This window comes from Taudactylus pleione, unplaced genomic scaffold (assembly GCF_031769625.1).
Source record: "Taudactylus pleione unplaced genomic scaffold, aTauple2 ptg001990l, whole genome shotgun sequence".
NCBI lineage: Eukaryota > Metazoa > Chordata > Amphibia > Anura > Myobatrachidae > Taudactylus > Taudactylus pleione.
Genome location: NW_028286386.1, coordinates 6,743,229 through 6,759,806, shown reverse-complemented (window position 1 = coordinate 6,759,806; position 16,578 = coordinate 6,743,229). Strand labels below are relative to the sequence as shown.

At 43.2% G+C, this 16,578-nt stretch overlaps 1 protein-coding gene across 1 annotated transcript in view; it reads left to right on the top strand.

Moving 5' to 3' along the window:
* The window catches only part of BRD8 (bromodomain containing 8), a 71,937-nt gene that overhangs the window by 29,654 nt on the left and 25,705 nt on the right, over window positions 1–16,578 (top strand). Inside the window, exons 22-23 of the mRNA XM_088465547.1 lie at window positions 11,213–11,437; window positions 13,510–13,758. Of these exons, the coding sequence (XP_088321673.1) occupies window positions 11,213–11,437; window positions 13,510–13,758 (474 nt within the window). The remainder of the gene's footprint in view (window positions 1–11,212; window positions 11,438–13,509; window positions 13,759–16,578) is intronic.

The window sequence follows — 16,578 nt, the reverse complement described above, 5'->3', positions numbered from 1 at the left end:
AGAACACAAAGCCCTCCAGAATTTTGCAGTAAACTGCACACTACGGTCAGAGACAATTTCAGCAGGAAGGCCATGTAGACGAAATATGTGTTGGACAAACAACTGTGCCAGGTCAGGGGCAGAATGTAACTTCTTCAACGGTATATAGTGGACCATCTTAGAGAATCGGTCTATTACAACCCAGACAGTGTTGAAGCCTTGAGAGACTGGCAGGTCTGTGACGAAATCCATGGAGAGATGCGTCCATGGACGTGATGGAGTAGGTAGTGGAAGCAATTCCCCAGCTGGAGCTTGTCGTGATGATTTATGCTGGGCACAGGAGGAGCAGGAAGAGATAAACTCCATTATATCTGCCTTCATAGAATGCCACCAATAGTGTCTTTTCAGGAACTCCAAGGTCTTCCGAGTGCCTGAGTGCCCTGCGAAGCGAGAGGAATGTGCCCAAGTGAGAAGCCGCTTCCTTAATTCCGGGGCCACAAATGATTTTTCCGTAGGAGGCTGAAACTGTAATGCGGCAAAGACTCTTGATTCCAAGACATGGGTATTGCTTTGATTTTCAGATTGATCATCACAGAGGAGAGATCTCGATAGGGCATCAGCCTTCTGATTTAAGTGCTCCAGGCTGGAAGGTCAGGGTGAACTGAAACCTGGCAAAGAATATTGCCCAGCGGGCTAAACGAGGACTCACACATTTGAAGGTTTTTGAGAAATAGGAGATTTCTATGGTCCGGAAATACAGTAAATGGGAACTTGGCACCTTCTAGTAAATATCTCCATTCCTTCATCGCCAACTTAACAGCTAGTAGCTCTTGCTCACCTATGGCGTAGTTCCTTTCGGCAGGTGAGAATTTTTTAGAAAAGAACCCACAAGGATGGACTCTGTTGTCCTCATAACGTTGAGACAAGACTGCTCCCACAGCTTCAGATGATGCATCTACTTCCAACAAAAAAGGCCTGTCCAGATCTGGTTGTCGAAGAACTGGTGCTGTGATAAAGGCCTGTTTTAGAAGATGAAAGGCAGACTCTGCCTCAGGTGACCACTGGGAAGGATTAGCACCTTTGTGGGTCAAGACTGTAATGGGAGCCAGCAATGTAGAAAATCCCTTGATGAAGCGTCTATAATAATTGGCGAAGCCCAACAATCTCTGGATGGCTTTCAGTGTCTGAGGTCCGGTCCAATCCAGAATTGGTTGTACCTTCTTGGGGTCCATTTCCAAACTGGAGCCAGAAATAACGTAGCCGAGAAAAGGTACACTGGGCACACCAAAGACGCACATCTCCAGTTTGAGAGAAAACCACCTTTACTGCAAACGGGTCAAAACTTCTTTAACATGTTCTTGATGTTTAGCCACGGAGGGTGAAAAAATCAGTATGTCATCCAGATAGACAACAACCGAAACATATAACAGATCCCGGAAAATCTCATTAACGAAACTCTGAAAGACAGCAGGGGCGTTGCACAATCCAAAAGGCATTACTAAATATTCGAAATGTCTATCTCTGGTATTAAAAGCGGTCTTCCATTCATCGCCAGCTCGGATATGAATGAGGTTGTAAGCCCCTCTCAGATCTAATTTAGAAAACATGACAGAGCCCTTGACCCTATCAAACAACTCAGTAATCAGGGGAAGTGAGTATCGATTCTTTACAGTAATGTCATTAAGGCCTCGATAATCGATACATGGTCTTAGACCACCGTCCTTCTTGCCAACGAAGAAAAACCCAGCTCCGGCAGGTGAAGTAGAGGGGCGAATGAACCCCTTTGCCAGGTTGTCCCGGATGTACTCGGTCATGGCTTGAGTCTCAGGCAAGGACAGTGGATAGGTACGACCACGAGGTGGTGTCTTATCAGGTATCAATTCAATTGGACAGTCCCATTCCCTATGAGGAGGTAAGGTATTTGCTTGCTGCTCAGAGAACACGTCGGCGAACATCTAATATTCCTTGGGAATGGCAGAAGAAACTAATGGAACTGTCTTTCTTACAGGTCGAATTTTTGGAAGACAGGATTTCTGACAGTCCATACCCCATGACAGAATCTGCATAGAACTCCAATCAATCCTGGGATTATGTTGACGTAACCAGGGTAGACCAAGAATAATTTCTTGAGGCCTCTGATTTCACCAGAAATTTTAAGGACTCAGAATGAAGTGCCCCAATTCGGAACAATGCTGGTTGAGTCTCCTTGGTGACTATCCCGTTAGTTAGAGGGCATCCGTCTATAGAGGTCAGAGAGATGACATGGTTGAGAGACGAACAGGGAATCTGAAATTTATCTATGAAACTAGACGTTATGAAATTTCCGGCTGCTCCCGAGTCAAGTAGAGCAGTAGCAAAGACAGGTTTGGGTTTAAGATCCAACGCTAGGGTAATCGTGAAATCTTTCATTTTTGGAGACGGGCTCATAACTCCTAACTTGATGTCTCCAGGGTCAGTTAGGATTTGGCATTTCCCGGTTTACGGGTGCAGGAGATCAGCAGGTGTCCGGACTCTCCGCAGTACAGACAGAGGTTTTTTTTGCATTCTTCTCTGACATTCTTCTTTGGAGAGGTGTGTATGATTCACCTGCATAGGAGAAGGAATTGTACTGGTAGAAATGGAGGGGGCAAATGACCTTTGCCGGTCAGTTCTGTGTTTTTCAGCCTGACGTTCCCTGAAGCGTAGGTCAACTTTGATACACAACGAAATCATGTCGTTCAGATTAGTGGGAAGCTCTCGAGTGACTAGATCATCCTTTAGTCGGTCTGACAACCCATGCCAGAAGGCCGAGGTGAGGGCTTCCTCATTCCATTTGAGTTCTGATGCTAAAATTTGAAATTGCACGCATATTGACTGACAGGACGGACCCCTTGTCTCAGTGTCATGATGTTTGATGATGCTGATACAGTACTCCCAGGTTCATTGAAAATCCTCCTGAAAGATGACACAAAGCCTGCGTAATTATCCAGCAACGGATCTGAGCGCTCCCAGAGTGGGGAAGCCCATTCTAAGGCCTGGCCGGATAACAGAGAGACTATATAAGCCACTTTAGTTCTTGCTGTTAGAAAGTTGTCAGGCTGCAGGGTAAAATGTATGTCACACTGATTTAGGAATCCTCGGCAGAGTTTAGGGTTGCCGTCAAATTTACTTGGTAAAGGAAGATGTAAGCGGGGAGATGATCTGCCTCCTGTATTCCCAGACGCTGATGCGGATGTAGATGCTGGTACTACAGGGGTAGAAAAGGAAGTTTGCAAACTATCCTGTCGCTTGGACATCTCTTGCAGAAATTGAGCCATCTGATGCTGCATGTTTTCCAGATTTTCTAAACGACCAGAAATGCATCGGAACAAATCCACTCCTGATCCGTGGCCGGCTCCATGGGGCCAGTGCAAACTGTTATGTTCTGGGTTGTTTGTGGACCCGGGGTGGTAGCAGGAGCGATCACAGAAGCGGATTTGAATAAAAAACTAGGTTTTTTAATAAGTGCTTGAGAAGACATAAAATATGGCAGTAAATAAAAGTCCAGGAATATATAAATGTGCAAAAGAGTTCTGTGGTGGGAGTAATGGGTTAATGTCCAAGTAGAAACAATTAGAGCTGTCCAGGTGTGCAGGTAGTGAGACTGAAAATAATCAATCAGGTATGCAGGTAGTGATGCAGGAAAATAATAGCCAGGTATGCAGGTAGTGAACTAAGGCAATGAGCAGGATGTCAGCAGGCTCAGGCACTCAGGTATGGGCAAGGGTGATGGAGGAAGCGGGGTAGTCCAGCGGAAGCTAGGAGCTGACAGGCAGACTGGCAGACAGTGAATTCACAGGAACAGGATAAGCACAGAGAACTCCCTCTCAGCTTGGCAAAGAAGGAAGGCACTGACCCTTCCTAAATACCCCATGCCGTGCTGTTACTGGCCGGAGGGAACATGTGACTCACCAGGATTGGCCAGCCGCATCACATGGCCAGAAGGCAAGATTGTGGCGCCCATGCCAAACGGAACGGAGGCGCTGCCAGGCCTTCCCAGCGCAGAGTGACAACAGGCCTGCACAACGCGCGCAGCCAAAGCCCCCCCGCCAGACACCAGCTCCGCCACCAGACAGCCCGTGCCACAACGACCTCACAGGTAACACCTGCCTAGCGCCATGCTGAAATACCCTGGCCGTGACACAGTGGTGGCCATATTCCCGGGGCTTTTTCCATAAAGGGTAGGCGGGTGCTTCCCTGTCTGCCCCTCCCCCACCCCTGGAGTGCGCTTCTCCCTTGCAGCCAGTAAGCTTCACTTCTTTCCTCCACCTCCTAGAAGCTAGGCGGCCATTTTACTGCTTCAGCGCTGGAGTGAGAAGTTTGGGCTCCGGTCTCCTTTTATCGCATGCTCCCTGCAGCTGTGCTTAATTCTGCTCCTTCCTGCTATTTAGCTGGATTGTTGAGCTATTTAGCCCACTATTCTGCATTAAGAGGTCTATGTGCATGTAAGTAAGTGTACCCTTTATTGTTTGCATGTGCTGCTGTTACTGGTCGCTGGGGAGGATCCCTTGCAGGGGTGAGTACAGTGTGTGTGTGTGTGTGTGTGTGTGTATGTATGTATGTATATATATATATATATATATATTTATATATTTCTGTGATATAGTACTGACACTGCTTAAGGATCCTTTTTTGCTTCACATACTCTTCCTCATTTTAAGGTGCGTGGTGGTACTTTCTGCGACTGCTAAAATGTCCAGAAATAAAGATACCAAAGAGATAGGCGCATCAGTACTGCGCTCATGCAAGAAATGTCGTCTTGTTATTTCTCCTCAGAATCCAGAGCATGATGGCTTGTCTGTTAGTTGCTTTGGAGCTCTGCAGCAGGTGGTTGCGCCCTGGATTCTACTCCAGAACCAGCCTGGGCGTCACCGCCTGTCACTGTCGTGATGCCACAGCTGCCCATGGCTGAGCCACCCTGGATGCAAACGTTTACACAGTCAGTACAGGCGTTGGCTCAGGTATCCACATTCTTTCAGCAGATGCTTTATGAGGATAGACATCGCAGGCGTAGGCCTGTGCCATGCAAAAGCTCCACTCCAGTATCTGGCGCAGTTTCGGAATCAGAAGTCTCTTCTGATGGCGAGGCTAGTTCTTCTATTGCATGCGATGTGGAGACATCTTCTGTACCTGAGGAAGCAATGTCTCCTATAGACGTAGAGGCTCTTATTAGAGCTGTTAAAGCTATCCTTATGGTGGAGGACTCGGAGCAACCTCCCAGATCCAAGGCATCTGTTTTTAAAAGACAAAAGAAGACCGTGGCGGAATTTCCGTCGTCAGCAGAGCTAAAAGACCTCCTAGCAGAGATGTAGACTCGCCCTAGCAGGTGCTTTCAAGTTTCCAAAGCCTATTGCTACCTTTTCCTCTCCCTGTAGCGGATAGGGCTAAGTGGGAGTCTCCGGTGGATGCCTATCTCTCGGCTGATTAGCTCATCCCTCCTACCTATTCCTAACATGGCATCTCTTAAGATCCCACGGACAGGAAGCTGGAAAATTTCCTAAAGACAATTTATGTTAATGCAGGTTCTCTGGTTTGTCTAGTCCTTGCATCAGCTTGGGTGGCTAAAGCTGTTGGCTGCTGGGCAGACGCTTCAGAGGAAGGTCTTACATCGGGTGCACACTGAAGTGATTTCATTTCTATGGTTAAATGTGAAAGAGACAGTTCCTTATCTCTACGAAGCAGCCATAGATTTGGGGGTTTTAACTTCTAAAATTTCTGCTTCAGTGTTGCATCAAGAAGAGCACTTTGGCTGTGCACCTGGAAGGCGGACACAGAATCTAAGAAGGCTCTGAAAGCCCTCCCCCTATTCCAGTGATGTTTTGTTTGGTCCAGAATTGATGGTAGTCTCACGAATGGATGATCAATTGGAAGAAGTCCACGCTATCACCATCCCAGGATGCTCCACCTAGGGGCACTGTTGGATTCCAGGGCTCAGTGAGTATTCCTCCCTGCTTTGGTGGCTCCAGCGCTCACATCTGGACAAGGGATGCCCATGATGGATCCAGGACTGGGTCCTTCTCACCACTGATGCCAGTCTTCGGGGGTGAGGTGTGGTCACTTGTCACCTAACATTTCAAGGACGTTGGATGTGTCAAGATAGTCGGCTGTCTATTCAACATTCTGGAACTTCGTGCTGTGTACAGAGCCCTGTGTCAGGCACAACATCTCCTTGAAAGTTTGGTGATGGTTCAGTTGGACAATGCCACGGCGGTGGCCTACATAAACCACCAGGGAGGCACTCAAAGTCCTGGAGCCAAGCAGGAAGTCAGAAGAATTCTTCATTTGGCAGAGCATCATTTTCCGGCACTGTCCGCCGTATTCATTCCGGGCGTCCAAAATTGGGACGTCCAGGCAAGCGAGTGGGCGCTGCATCCAGACCTCTTCCAGCTATTGGTCCGTTGCTGGGGCCTACTGGTCATGATTTGCATCTTGCTACAACCATCAACTTCCTCGATATTGCTCCTGCACCAGGGATCCGAAAGGTTCCTTGGACCTTCCCCCTGATTTATGTCTTTCACCCGATATCAATGATTCCTCGAGTCCTCCACAAATTCAATGGGGAGGGCGGCACTCTGATCCTGGTGGCTCCAGGTTGGCCTCTACGGAGAGGCCCAGGAGATCTGTGTACCACACACGTCGACGCTCCTCTACGGCTTCTGCTGCGACTGGATCTGCTGCTTAGGGTCCATGTTTTCATCCGGACCTGGCTTGACTCGCTTTGACGGAGTGGCTCTCGAGACATCCATCCTAAAAGAAAAAGGGATTCTCTAGAAGAGTGGTTAGGACCATGCTACAGGCTAGAAAACCTTCGGCGCGTGTTTATCACAGAATTTGGCGTACCTACTTTGCTTGATGTTCGACCAAGGGTCTTAGGGCCTAAATCAGAGCCGCTCGTAAGCGGCCGCTCGTTCGTTCCGAGCGATGTTTGCACAACTGCGCATGCGTACGGATCGTAATACGCATGCGCGAACCAGTCAGTGCGTCCGAAAATCGTTTGTTCGCTAAATAGCGAATGCCTGCTAATTTGAGTGACAGGAGGAGGCGTATGTGGGTGGTAACAGGGGATGGTGCTTGAAAACGGGGAGTGGAGATCAGAAAGCAGGCGTGCTTAAAGGTCAAAACGGGCATTTTATGGGTGTGCATAATTAATACAGCAGCGTCATTGACCACGTCACTGGGTTATTTTATAGTCAGAACTGCTCGCATGATTGCGGTAGGAAAAACCAACCACAAGAATAGCGAGCAGTTCATACGCTGGTCGATGTACTCGATTAATCTAATAAATAGCGGACATGACGTAGGATGCGAGCGGCCAGGGGGCGTAGTTTCCAAAAAAACGACCGCAAGTTTTGTTCGCTCGTTCAGACCTAGAGGCGTGAACAGACCGCAAAGAGCGAACGGTTCATTTGAATAGCCACCCCTTTTTTCAGAACGAACGACCGCAAATAGCGTCCGGCTCTGAATCAGGCCCTTAATCCCAGGTCTTTTTGTCTTTCCCGGATCCTTTCTTTTCTACAGACGGGTCTGGACTTGGGCCTACGGCTCTCGTCTTTGAAGGTCCAGGTATCGGCTTTGTTGGTTCTCTTCCAAAGGCAGATTGCTTTGCTGCCGGAGGTGCGAATATTTTTTTAAGGATTCTCCACATTCAGCCACCGTTTGTGTCTCCTGTGGTTCCTTGGGACCTTTCTTTGGTTCTCCGAGCTTTGCAGGTGGCTCCCTTTGAGCCATTACAGTCAGTGGATTTGCGCTGGCTCACGTGGAAGACTGGTTTTTCTACTGGCCAACTGCCCGGCGCCTGGGCTACCTTCTTAAAGTGGTATCCCGTTTCCACATTAATCAGGAGATTGTAGTTCCGGCATTCCAGCCTATGGATTGTTCTCCATCCAAAAGCTTAGCTGGATGTGGTAATGGCTCTCCTGATTTATGTTAGACCGTCCAAGGAGATACGCAAGTCAGACTCTCTCTTTGTGCTGTATGATGTTTTTAAATGGGGCTGGCCGGCTTCTAAGCAAACCTTGGCCAGGAGGCTCCGCCTCTCCATTCGCCATGTACTCTCTGGTGAACTGTCCTGCCCCAGCCGTGGTGACAGCACATTCCACGCGGTCAGTTGGATCTTCTTGGGCAGGGCGCTGTGGGACTTCTGCTAAACAGCTTTGTAGGGCAGCCACATGGTCGTCTGCTCATACCTTCATCAGGTTTTATGCGTTTGACACTTTTGCGTCCTCGGACGCTGCCTTCGGGCGTTCTGATCTCACTGCAGCTCAGGAACATCCCCGCCCATAGGGGACAGCTTTGGGATGTCCCAGCGTTGTTCCTGTGTCCCCTTGTGGAGGAAGAAAATTAGACTTATGTCCTACCATTTTCTTCGATTCCATAGGGGACATAGGGCGCCCACACTGACACACCGTCTGCTGGGGGTGTCTCCTTGGTGGTCGTTCCGGCTGTACTCACCATGATATGGATGGTTCTGTCTTGGGCTTGCTAACTAAAAACTGAAGGTCTCTGTCTGTGGGCTGGGTGTAGAGGAAAGGAGCCTGGGCTTTGTGGGTATTTGTATTTAACCGTTTGGTGCCCAGACTCTCCTCTCCAGGTTATACCCAGCGTTGTCCCTGTGCCCACTATGGAAGCGAAGAAAAAGTCTTAACAGGTAAGACATAAGTCTCATTTTCTCTTCTAAATCTTTGTTTTTTTTGGATTGTTTAAATTGTATTATGTTACTAATTCTTTTATAGCATTGCATATGATCGTACTCTTGATGACAAACTGCAATGTCTGTATTTTTTGTGCCTATTTGAAAAATTAATAAAAACAAAATACATTAAAAAAAAAAATAACGGATGATAGTCAGCCTCTTCTTATTAGCTGAATGCATCTCAATCCCTACCATTTTTCCTTAAATTATTGCATTGATATTTGCAATTGTTCTACAGTAATAAAACATATTTCACTGTCCTCTATTAAAGGGGAAGGTGACTTTTTTTTTTTTTTAATAGAAATTATATATATTTTTTATTTTGTCTCCGTGTCTTCATCTAGTTTCCTTTTACATGATGAATGACTATTAGTTATTTATAACACTGTCTGGTCATGTACTGTATTGTGTATGAATTACAGTATTTTTAGCATTTTCTATGAATGCCTCCTACCCTTACTAAAGTGGATTACTCTTGCGTTTACAGCAAGCACATGCCTAGTAAAATGTGTATTCTCCATCCGATACACAGCATGAGTCCCTAAATACCTAGCTAAATCATTTACTCAGGAATCTTTGATAATGCTGTAAGGGATGTAGTCGGCATCCCGGTGATCAACATATCGGCTCCGGAATCCTGATTCTGACATACCAACGGTTAGTATTAGGATTAGGGGTTAGGCTGTGGGTTGGAGGGTTAGGCTGTGGGAATGGTGTGTTAGGGGAAAGGTTAGGACACTTACCTACTTGTGTTGAGATTCTGACTGTCGGGATGCCGCTGTCTGTATTCTGACCGACGGGATCCCGTACCCAACCCTACTGTAAAGCTAATTTCATCTGTCACAGGAGTAAAGACACACTAATTACATATTGCACTTCCAAACATATGGCTGAGATAGGTCTTGAAATTTCGTCTGAACAGTGGGCTAATAATATATTTAGATTGGATTTAAATCCGTTGAAGAATTGAACTACCAGCAGTTACTATGCTGATGCTAGACTCCAGTTAATACTAAATTGGCTTGCCCAAGCAATAGGCTGATTTGTTAGAGATGCCAATGCTCTATGATTTACAGTACAGTCTGTCCAAATATGGGATGTAGTCCGGAAGCCGACGGTCTAAATCCTGACCGCCGGCTTCCAGACACTGCAATCCCGGCGTGGTACTAATGACAGGCGTCGAAAACTCGACGCCTGTCAATAACCAGACGCCCGAAGAACGACGCCCGGCATACTGAACGAAGGTAAGCTGGGCAATAAAAAAAGAGTTCTGAATAGGCGCTGTTAATAGTTCAAACAAGAGATAGATGGAGTAATGGTCTCTTACTTTCTCATTACAAATTTTCTTTTAGAGTCCATAAATTAATATTTCTTCTTGATCTCCTTTGTCCTTCAATATACCTTTTTCTTTCTTTGTTAAACAATTAAAATGCCCATGCAGGACAACTCAACTTCTTTTTCATGTATTGGTATCCAAGGTGTGGTTTAAGCAGCAGACATTCACTCAGAAGCATAAATCCAATTTAAAACACAATCCCTCAGCTTGTCAGCACAGACTTGGACCCATAAGTGGAGCAGTGCCAGAGGTTGCCTACCCCTTTCTATATTACAGTACTCATTACACCCCATTTCTATGCATAAGGCTTGTTTACGTAACATCTTTTATTTCCTGAAATTCCTATATTATTAACACCTCTTAAGTGCATTTTTCTTACCTCACACTTGATACCACAACACCTATACGAGTAATTTGTATTTAACGGAAGGTTAAACTAAAATGTTAAAGGATCATTATCATGCATGGTCTGACTTATATGAAAAATACTGAGCAACATGTCTTGGCTTGGCTTACAGAAACCAACATAAATAAGGATAGTATGTCTCTCAATAGCATTGCTCCCAACACTTGAATAATGTATTTTAAGTGGATTATTAACTATGCCACCTACTCATTTATTGGGATCACGTTCTTCTTTGTTTCACCGTCCCAATCCTTCTGTCTATTGTTTTTCTTTCTATCTCCAAAATCTCTGTCTCTGTGTTGTCTGTCGCTTAGTTTTGTTGGTACTTATGTATAATTTGTTTGACATTTTTTTTGTCATTTGTACTGTTTATTTGCATCTAACTTTAAGTACATTAGTATGTTACATTTATATTGGTTGTGATTTTGCTTTTTTATATCTACACTAGTCGTTTTGGACCCGTCTTACGAAGGTCTGTCCATGCTCCCTTTCCCATCACACTATACTTACCCTGTACCGGGTTCTCCTCTCCTGCTGTCATGGTACTGGGAGTGGTAGCCATTGGGAGATATCCCATTGCCCATGTCCGAGACGTGACAACCATTCTGCATTATTATATAGATTACTTTAATATATATAATTCTATATACTAATGGGGGAAAATATGTAAGCGCTTTCAAATGTTCTCCTTATTTTGGTTACATAATTCTAAAAATACATTCATTGCATAAAAGAAGACATGAGAAAAACAAATAGTGCATGTTTTTGTTTTTTGTTACAGATGAAATCCAATTTGGAGCAGAACTTAAACAAAGTGCAGACATCTTTTCCATCTGAGATTTTGGGTACAAAATCCAATCAGGATCACTGTGGTTTCAAAGAACCTGGGGAAAGGCAACTTCATAGTGAAGATAATTCAGTTGCAGGAGAAAAATCCATTTGTATGGCCATTGCTAGTGCACAGCTCAGTGCAGCTGATAAGAGTATCTTTCATGATCTAGATCAGGTATTTAATATTTATAGTAGAGCAGTAAATTAATATAGCACTGAAAAAACTGCGTACTAAATTACAGTCCGTATCATTGACCCTCTTAAGCAAAGATTATGACCAAAAGCACTCAGTTTAACTGTGAACCAAATATAAACCTCTAACACTGACCTCACCCTGGAGTTACTGTAACTACTATTCTCAGCCAAAAATATTGTTTTATAGATCAGCTGCGACATACATAATGTAATCAAAGTACATTTGCTTCGATGTGGCTTAACATATTTGAGTTACTAATTCGTTTTAATCTTATCACTCTTGAGCCATTAAAATCATCTTGGTTTTAAACATTGAAGGTCAATATTAAAATGATTAACGTACCTTTAATAAGATAAGAACAAACTACTTCTACTTACCCAATTTGTAATATGGATCTCATGCTCTAATGAATACACTACATGAGTTAAGTGACAATCTGCTTTTTGAGAGACATTGGGGGGGGATGTAACACTGTATGAGTTTCTGAAAATAAAGAGATTTAGGCAGTTTTGCCACTAGATGTAAGGCGTTTTGTTTTTTTAAACAAAAAGACAAAACCAACCTAGTTTTACCTTATGAAAAACGTATGCTTTATATTCTGCAACAAAATCACATACAAATCAGCACCTTTGCCATATTGCACCACTGTGGACTTTGCTTTACCTTCCTTTACACATGCTTTGCATTTTGGAACATAAAACATTTTATGAGTGTATACAGAAGTATGCTGATTCACAATATTACTATCTTTTTTTATGAATACGTTTTAACACTCATTTTTTAAAGATTATATTTAATTTTTTATTTTCCATATTTGCTTAACATATTGCATGTATTTTAATTTGAGAGTTAGGTCAGGCCTAGAGGATTAAATTTGGTTTCAGTTGATTGAGACTTTGCAGAGCTTCTCTCCACAAACCTCAACCTTACAGCTGAGACCCAAGTGTATATAAAAATTTTATTATTGAATGGTGTTTAGGGTTGACCATCGAAAGGGTTCGGCAATGATGGTCTCTATCGGTGGTGCCATTGTTACTTGCCATCAATGGCAGGCTACCATCGCCAGAAAACCATTGACAATTTGCACATGTGCAGAGGAGACCACTGGAGCTATTTGGAAAACTCATCAGTTGTAAAACTCTGACATGCCAGGTTATTCTTGAGAGAGTTCCGAATTCAATAGATATATATTAATGAGGTACAACATATAACTAATAAAAAGAAACAAATGCACTTAAATTTTCTATGTCATTTTGAAGTTCACTGGCAGGCTGTGTTATGCCAGTCAGTGGCCCATACCCTGACAGTTCATAATCTGCCAGCCTGCACATAGCAATGCTTGATGTTATGACATGGTTGTTTGAGCAGATCTCTAGTAAAGTGTTTGGTATACTCATGGGTTCCGCACAAAAAAAAAAAACAAGGGCAGCATCAAGTGGCTTAAAAGTCAACCGATCTGCACAATGTTCCATTCATACATATTCTCCAATAGAGGGGCCCACAGGCCGTTTAGAGAAGTCACGGACAGGAAAACCATTAATGTTGATTGAAACTTTTCAGCCAATCAGCAGCATGCACTGAAGTACAGCCGAATACTGATTGGTCAGGTGGGTGGGGTTTGTCATTGGCAGCAAGTGTGTCGAGCTCTCCTACAGCACCATCAGGGCAAAACTATTGATGCTGAGAAAAAAATTAAAAAAAGGACATTCTTCATTGATGGGGAAACCATCAACCAATGGATGCAAAACATTGATTTTGCTAGACATTGACCATCGATGGATAACCCTGTTTTTACATTTAGGTTCCTATAGTGCTAGTTTTGTTTTCTGTTTAACTGATCAAACTCTAGAAAATAATGTAAGACGGGAGAATCATCCTCTCGAATAAGCAATCTAGTTTGGGTAACCTGTTCCTTCTGAAATGAAGAGGTCAAAACACACCGTAAATGGCCTGCCAGAGTGTAAATTGTTTTACAATCATTGATGATTTACTCTATGTAGACTCAATACATAGAGCACTATGTGTTCACCTTTTTGGTCTGCTGATTGCAGGTTCCAGATCTCAGGTTTAGTCAGTCTGTTACCAGCATAGATGTTTTACTGAGCTGCCAGCATGAGTCCTGTATGGTGGATTTCAGTGAAGGAGTTGGAGAAGGCCAAGGAAACAATTTAGAAAGAATGGAAAAAAATACAATGTGTTATCTTGACCCCAGAAAGCCAGAAGACTCAAGCAACGTAGATAAAACTCAGTCTTCAGACCAGGCAGTTATGATAACTGAACCTCTTCTGTGCTTTCCACAGGTAAAAACCACACTTGTGAGAAATATATATTGCTGTTCAATATGAGAGTCTGTTCTAGATTACAAGCAGTCTATTTTCTTGACATCCTTCATATCTAGTGAGTCATTTAGAGCAGTGAGAATGTAACCAAATGGCTAGTACTGGAAATGGAATAGTTAAACATTATAGTAATGTGTTCAAATAATCTTAAAGAAATGCAAAAGTGATTTGGAGTTGTACATAAGCATGCATGATTATGTAGGGTTTATGGGGTAAATTGACTGAAGTGAGAGTTTTTAGAAGAGATGTTTCCCATAGGAACCAAACATTGCTTGCTATGGGCAACATCTCTTCTAAAACTCACTTCTAAAATCTCTCACTTTAGTAAATTCACCCCTTTGTATCCCATGTATACATGTGTCACTTAATAAAATCGTACATCTCTTATTGCCATTGAAATGCAAACCAAGGGTGTGGCCATATAATTGCAAACTCAAGCAGACCAACACGGAGACATAGCCTGTCAGTAGTCATATTAGTTGTGGGTGCTTCAGGCCTGGTGCAAATGCACACTTATGGGTAAATTTACTAAAGTGAGAGTTTTTAGAAGTGAGTTTTAACAGTGATGTTGCCCATAGCAACCAATCAGATTCTAGCTATTATCTTCTAGGAGGTGCTAGTTAAATGTTAAGTAGAATCTGATTGGTTGCTCTGGGCAACATCACTTCTAAAACTCACTTCTAAAAACTCTCACTTTAGTAAATTTACCCATTACTGTATGTTGATGCCTATCGCCAGTGCGGCGACCAACTTGCTGAATGCGGACTGATCTCTGAAGCAAATAGTGCACTTTTCATTGCCTATAGCAGAGATTCACAAACTCTGTCCACAAAGCACCCTACCATTCCAGGTTTTAAGGGTAACCATGTTTGAGCACAGGTGACTTAATTAGTGCCTTGAGTACTGAGTTTTGGAATCACTGTTTTATACCTTATGAATTTGTGGCTATGTTTTAGAATTAACTAATACTTTCATTCATATGTCCATATGCCCCATTGTGTGCATCAAGATAATTCAGACATAAGCAAGAGTAATATCTGAATAAATTACCAAAGCAGACAAAAATACATGTTAGCCCACAATGTAAGTCCTAGGGTGTCGACAACATTTTAAGTTAGTGGGGCTTTATTGTGTCCCACTGTGTCTAGTCTGGTATATGACATTATTCAGAAACATTTCACACCACTTTAAGAAAATAGATGCCGGAGCTAAAGTCAAACGCCCAGTAGTTGGGGCAATAATAATTTACATAAACAAATGGGTGAAGACCTGTTTTCTTTTTCAATATGATTTATGGACCTACAGTAGGTGTTACCCAATCTATACTTTATCTAGCAGGTATTTCCAGTTGTTTATATGCTTAGCATATGCATATCTATAGTGTATACACATTTTCCCTTGCTGGTGGGTTATAGTACCTGCTCCTACCTTGTAATCTTCAATTCACACAGACACAAGGAAAGACTCATAACAGAGTTTCATCAGGAATATAGACGTGGGGATGTCAGTTTCCTGAATTTACACTTTGTTTCTACAGGTGATCAACAATATAGTGCGAAGGATAGGCATTTTACCCTATCAAGTATTATACTGACCCGTAACAGTGGTTGACACTCTTCAGTCTTTCTTTCTTCATCCATTTAGGGTAATTTATAACCAATTGTACACACATACAGTACATGCAGGCTCATCCCTAGTATAAGTGAAATCAAAAGTGTTAGAATCAATGTGTGATGGACTAAAACAAAAGAGACACAAATATTCTATCCTTTAATCTCAAACTGGTATCCTGGTCAAACCATAATGGTTATCCCTTGACTTGCCATCACCTATCCAAATGGCTCTCAGCCCTAGACAAATCCAGTTAAGCTCAATACTTTAAGGCACTTGAAAAAGAGCCATTTTCCCTTAAGGACCAGCTTATACAGAGGGAATGGGTAACAGGACATGCTTGCCTGTGTATAGTCCAAAGTCCTGGTCACTTAATTCACAGCATACTGCTGGTCTCTTCAATTCCATACCCTTCCTTCCTTAAAATGTGTAGGGTTTATATGCACTCCATAAATTGTGTTATGTAAAGATTGATCCTCAGATACTACTAAAGCGATCACAAACCAGTGGTATAGGGTATTCATTTTTAAAATATCAGTCAACCTTCTATGATTCATGCAAGTCATACAGAATGGTCTTCTCAACAAATACGTTAGCAAGGCTTTGAATTAAAGCTCTCCTTGAGGTACTTAGACATGGCTAACAGCCTTTAGGAGGAGGAATAGCACAGTCAAATGAGACATACAGTATTCAGGAGAAAGGAGTATTGCAAGCCAGGGGCAGCCAAGGGAATAGGAATTATACTATCAAGACAAGTACAATACTAATCCCCGGGTGGCAAGCTGACTAGAACTCAAAAGAGCGATGTTGGAGCTAGGGTAAATCTAGAACAAATAAATTCATGAATTTTGGAATGACGTAACTTTTTTTTGTTCTGCAAGACCACTATTTTACCTTGAGGGTAGTAGTCATTAGAAGATTTGAACCTCAACAGCAGCAATACACAGAGACTAAGGAGGAGATTCAATTAGCCCTGATAAATTATCTGGGGTGAAAAAAGGAGATAACCTCGCTATTCAATTAGGCTCCCATTTCCCCCGATACCTGTGTTAATGCCTGTTAACACATTCATTTATCGGGCATTAACACACTGAATCCGTAAAAAGTGAAATAGTTATCAGGGATTTCTTTTCAGGTGTCATTACAGTGTCTAATTGAATCTCCCCCTAA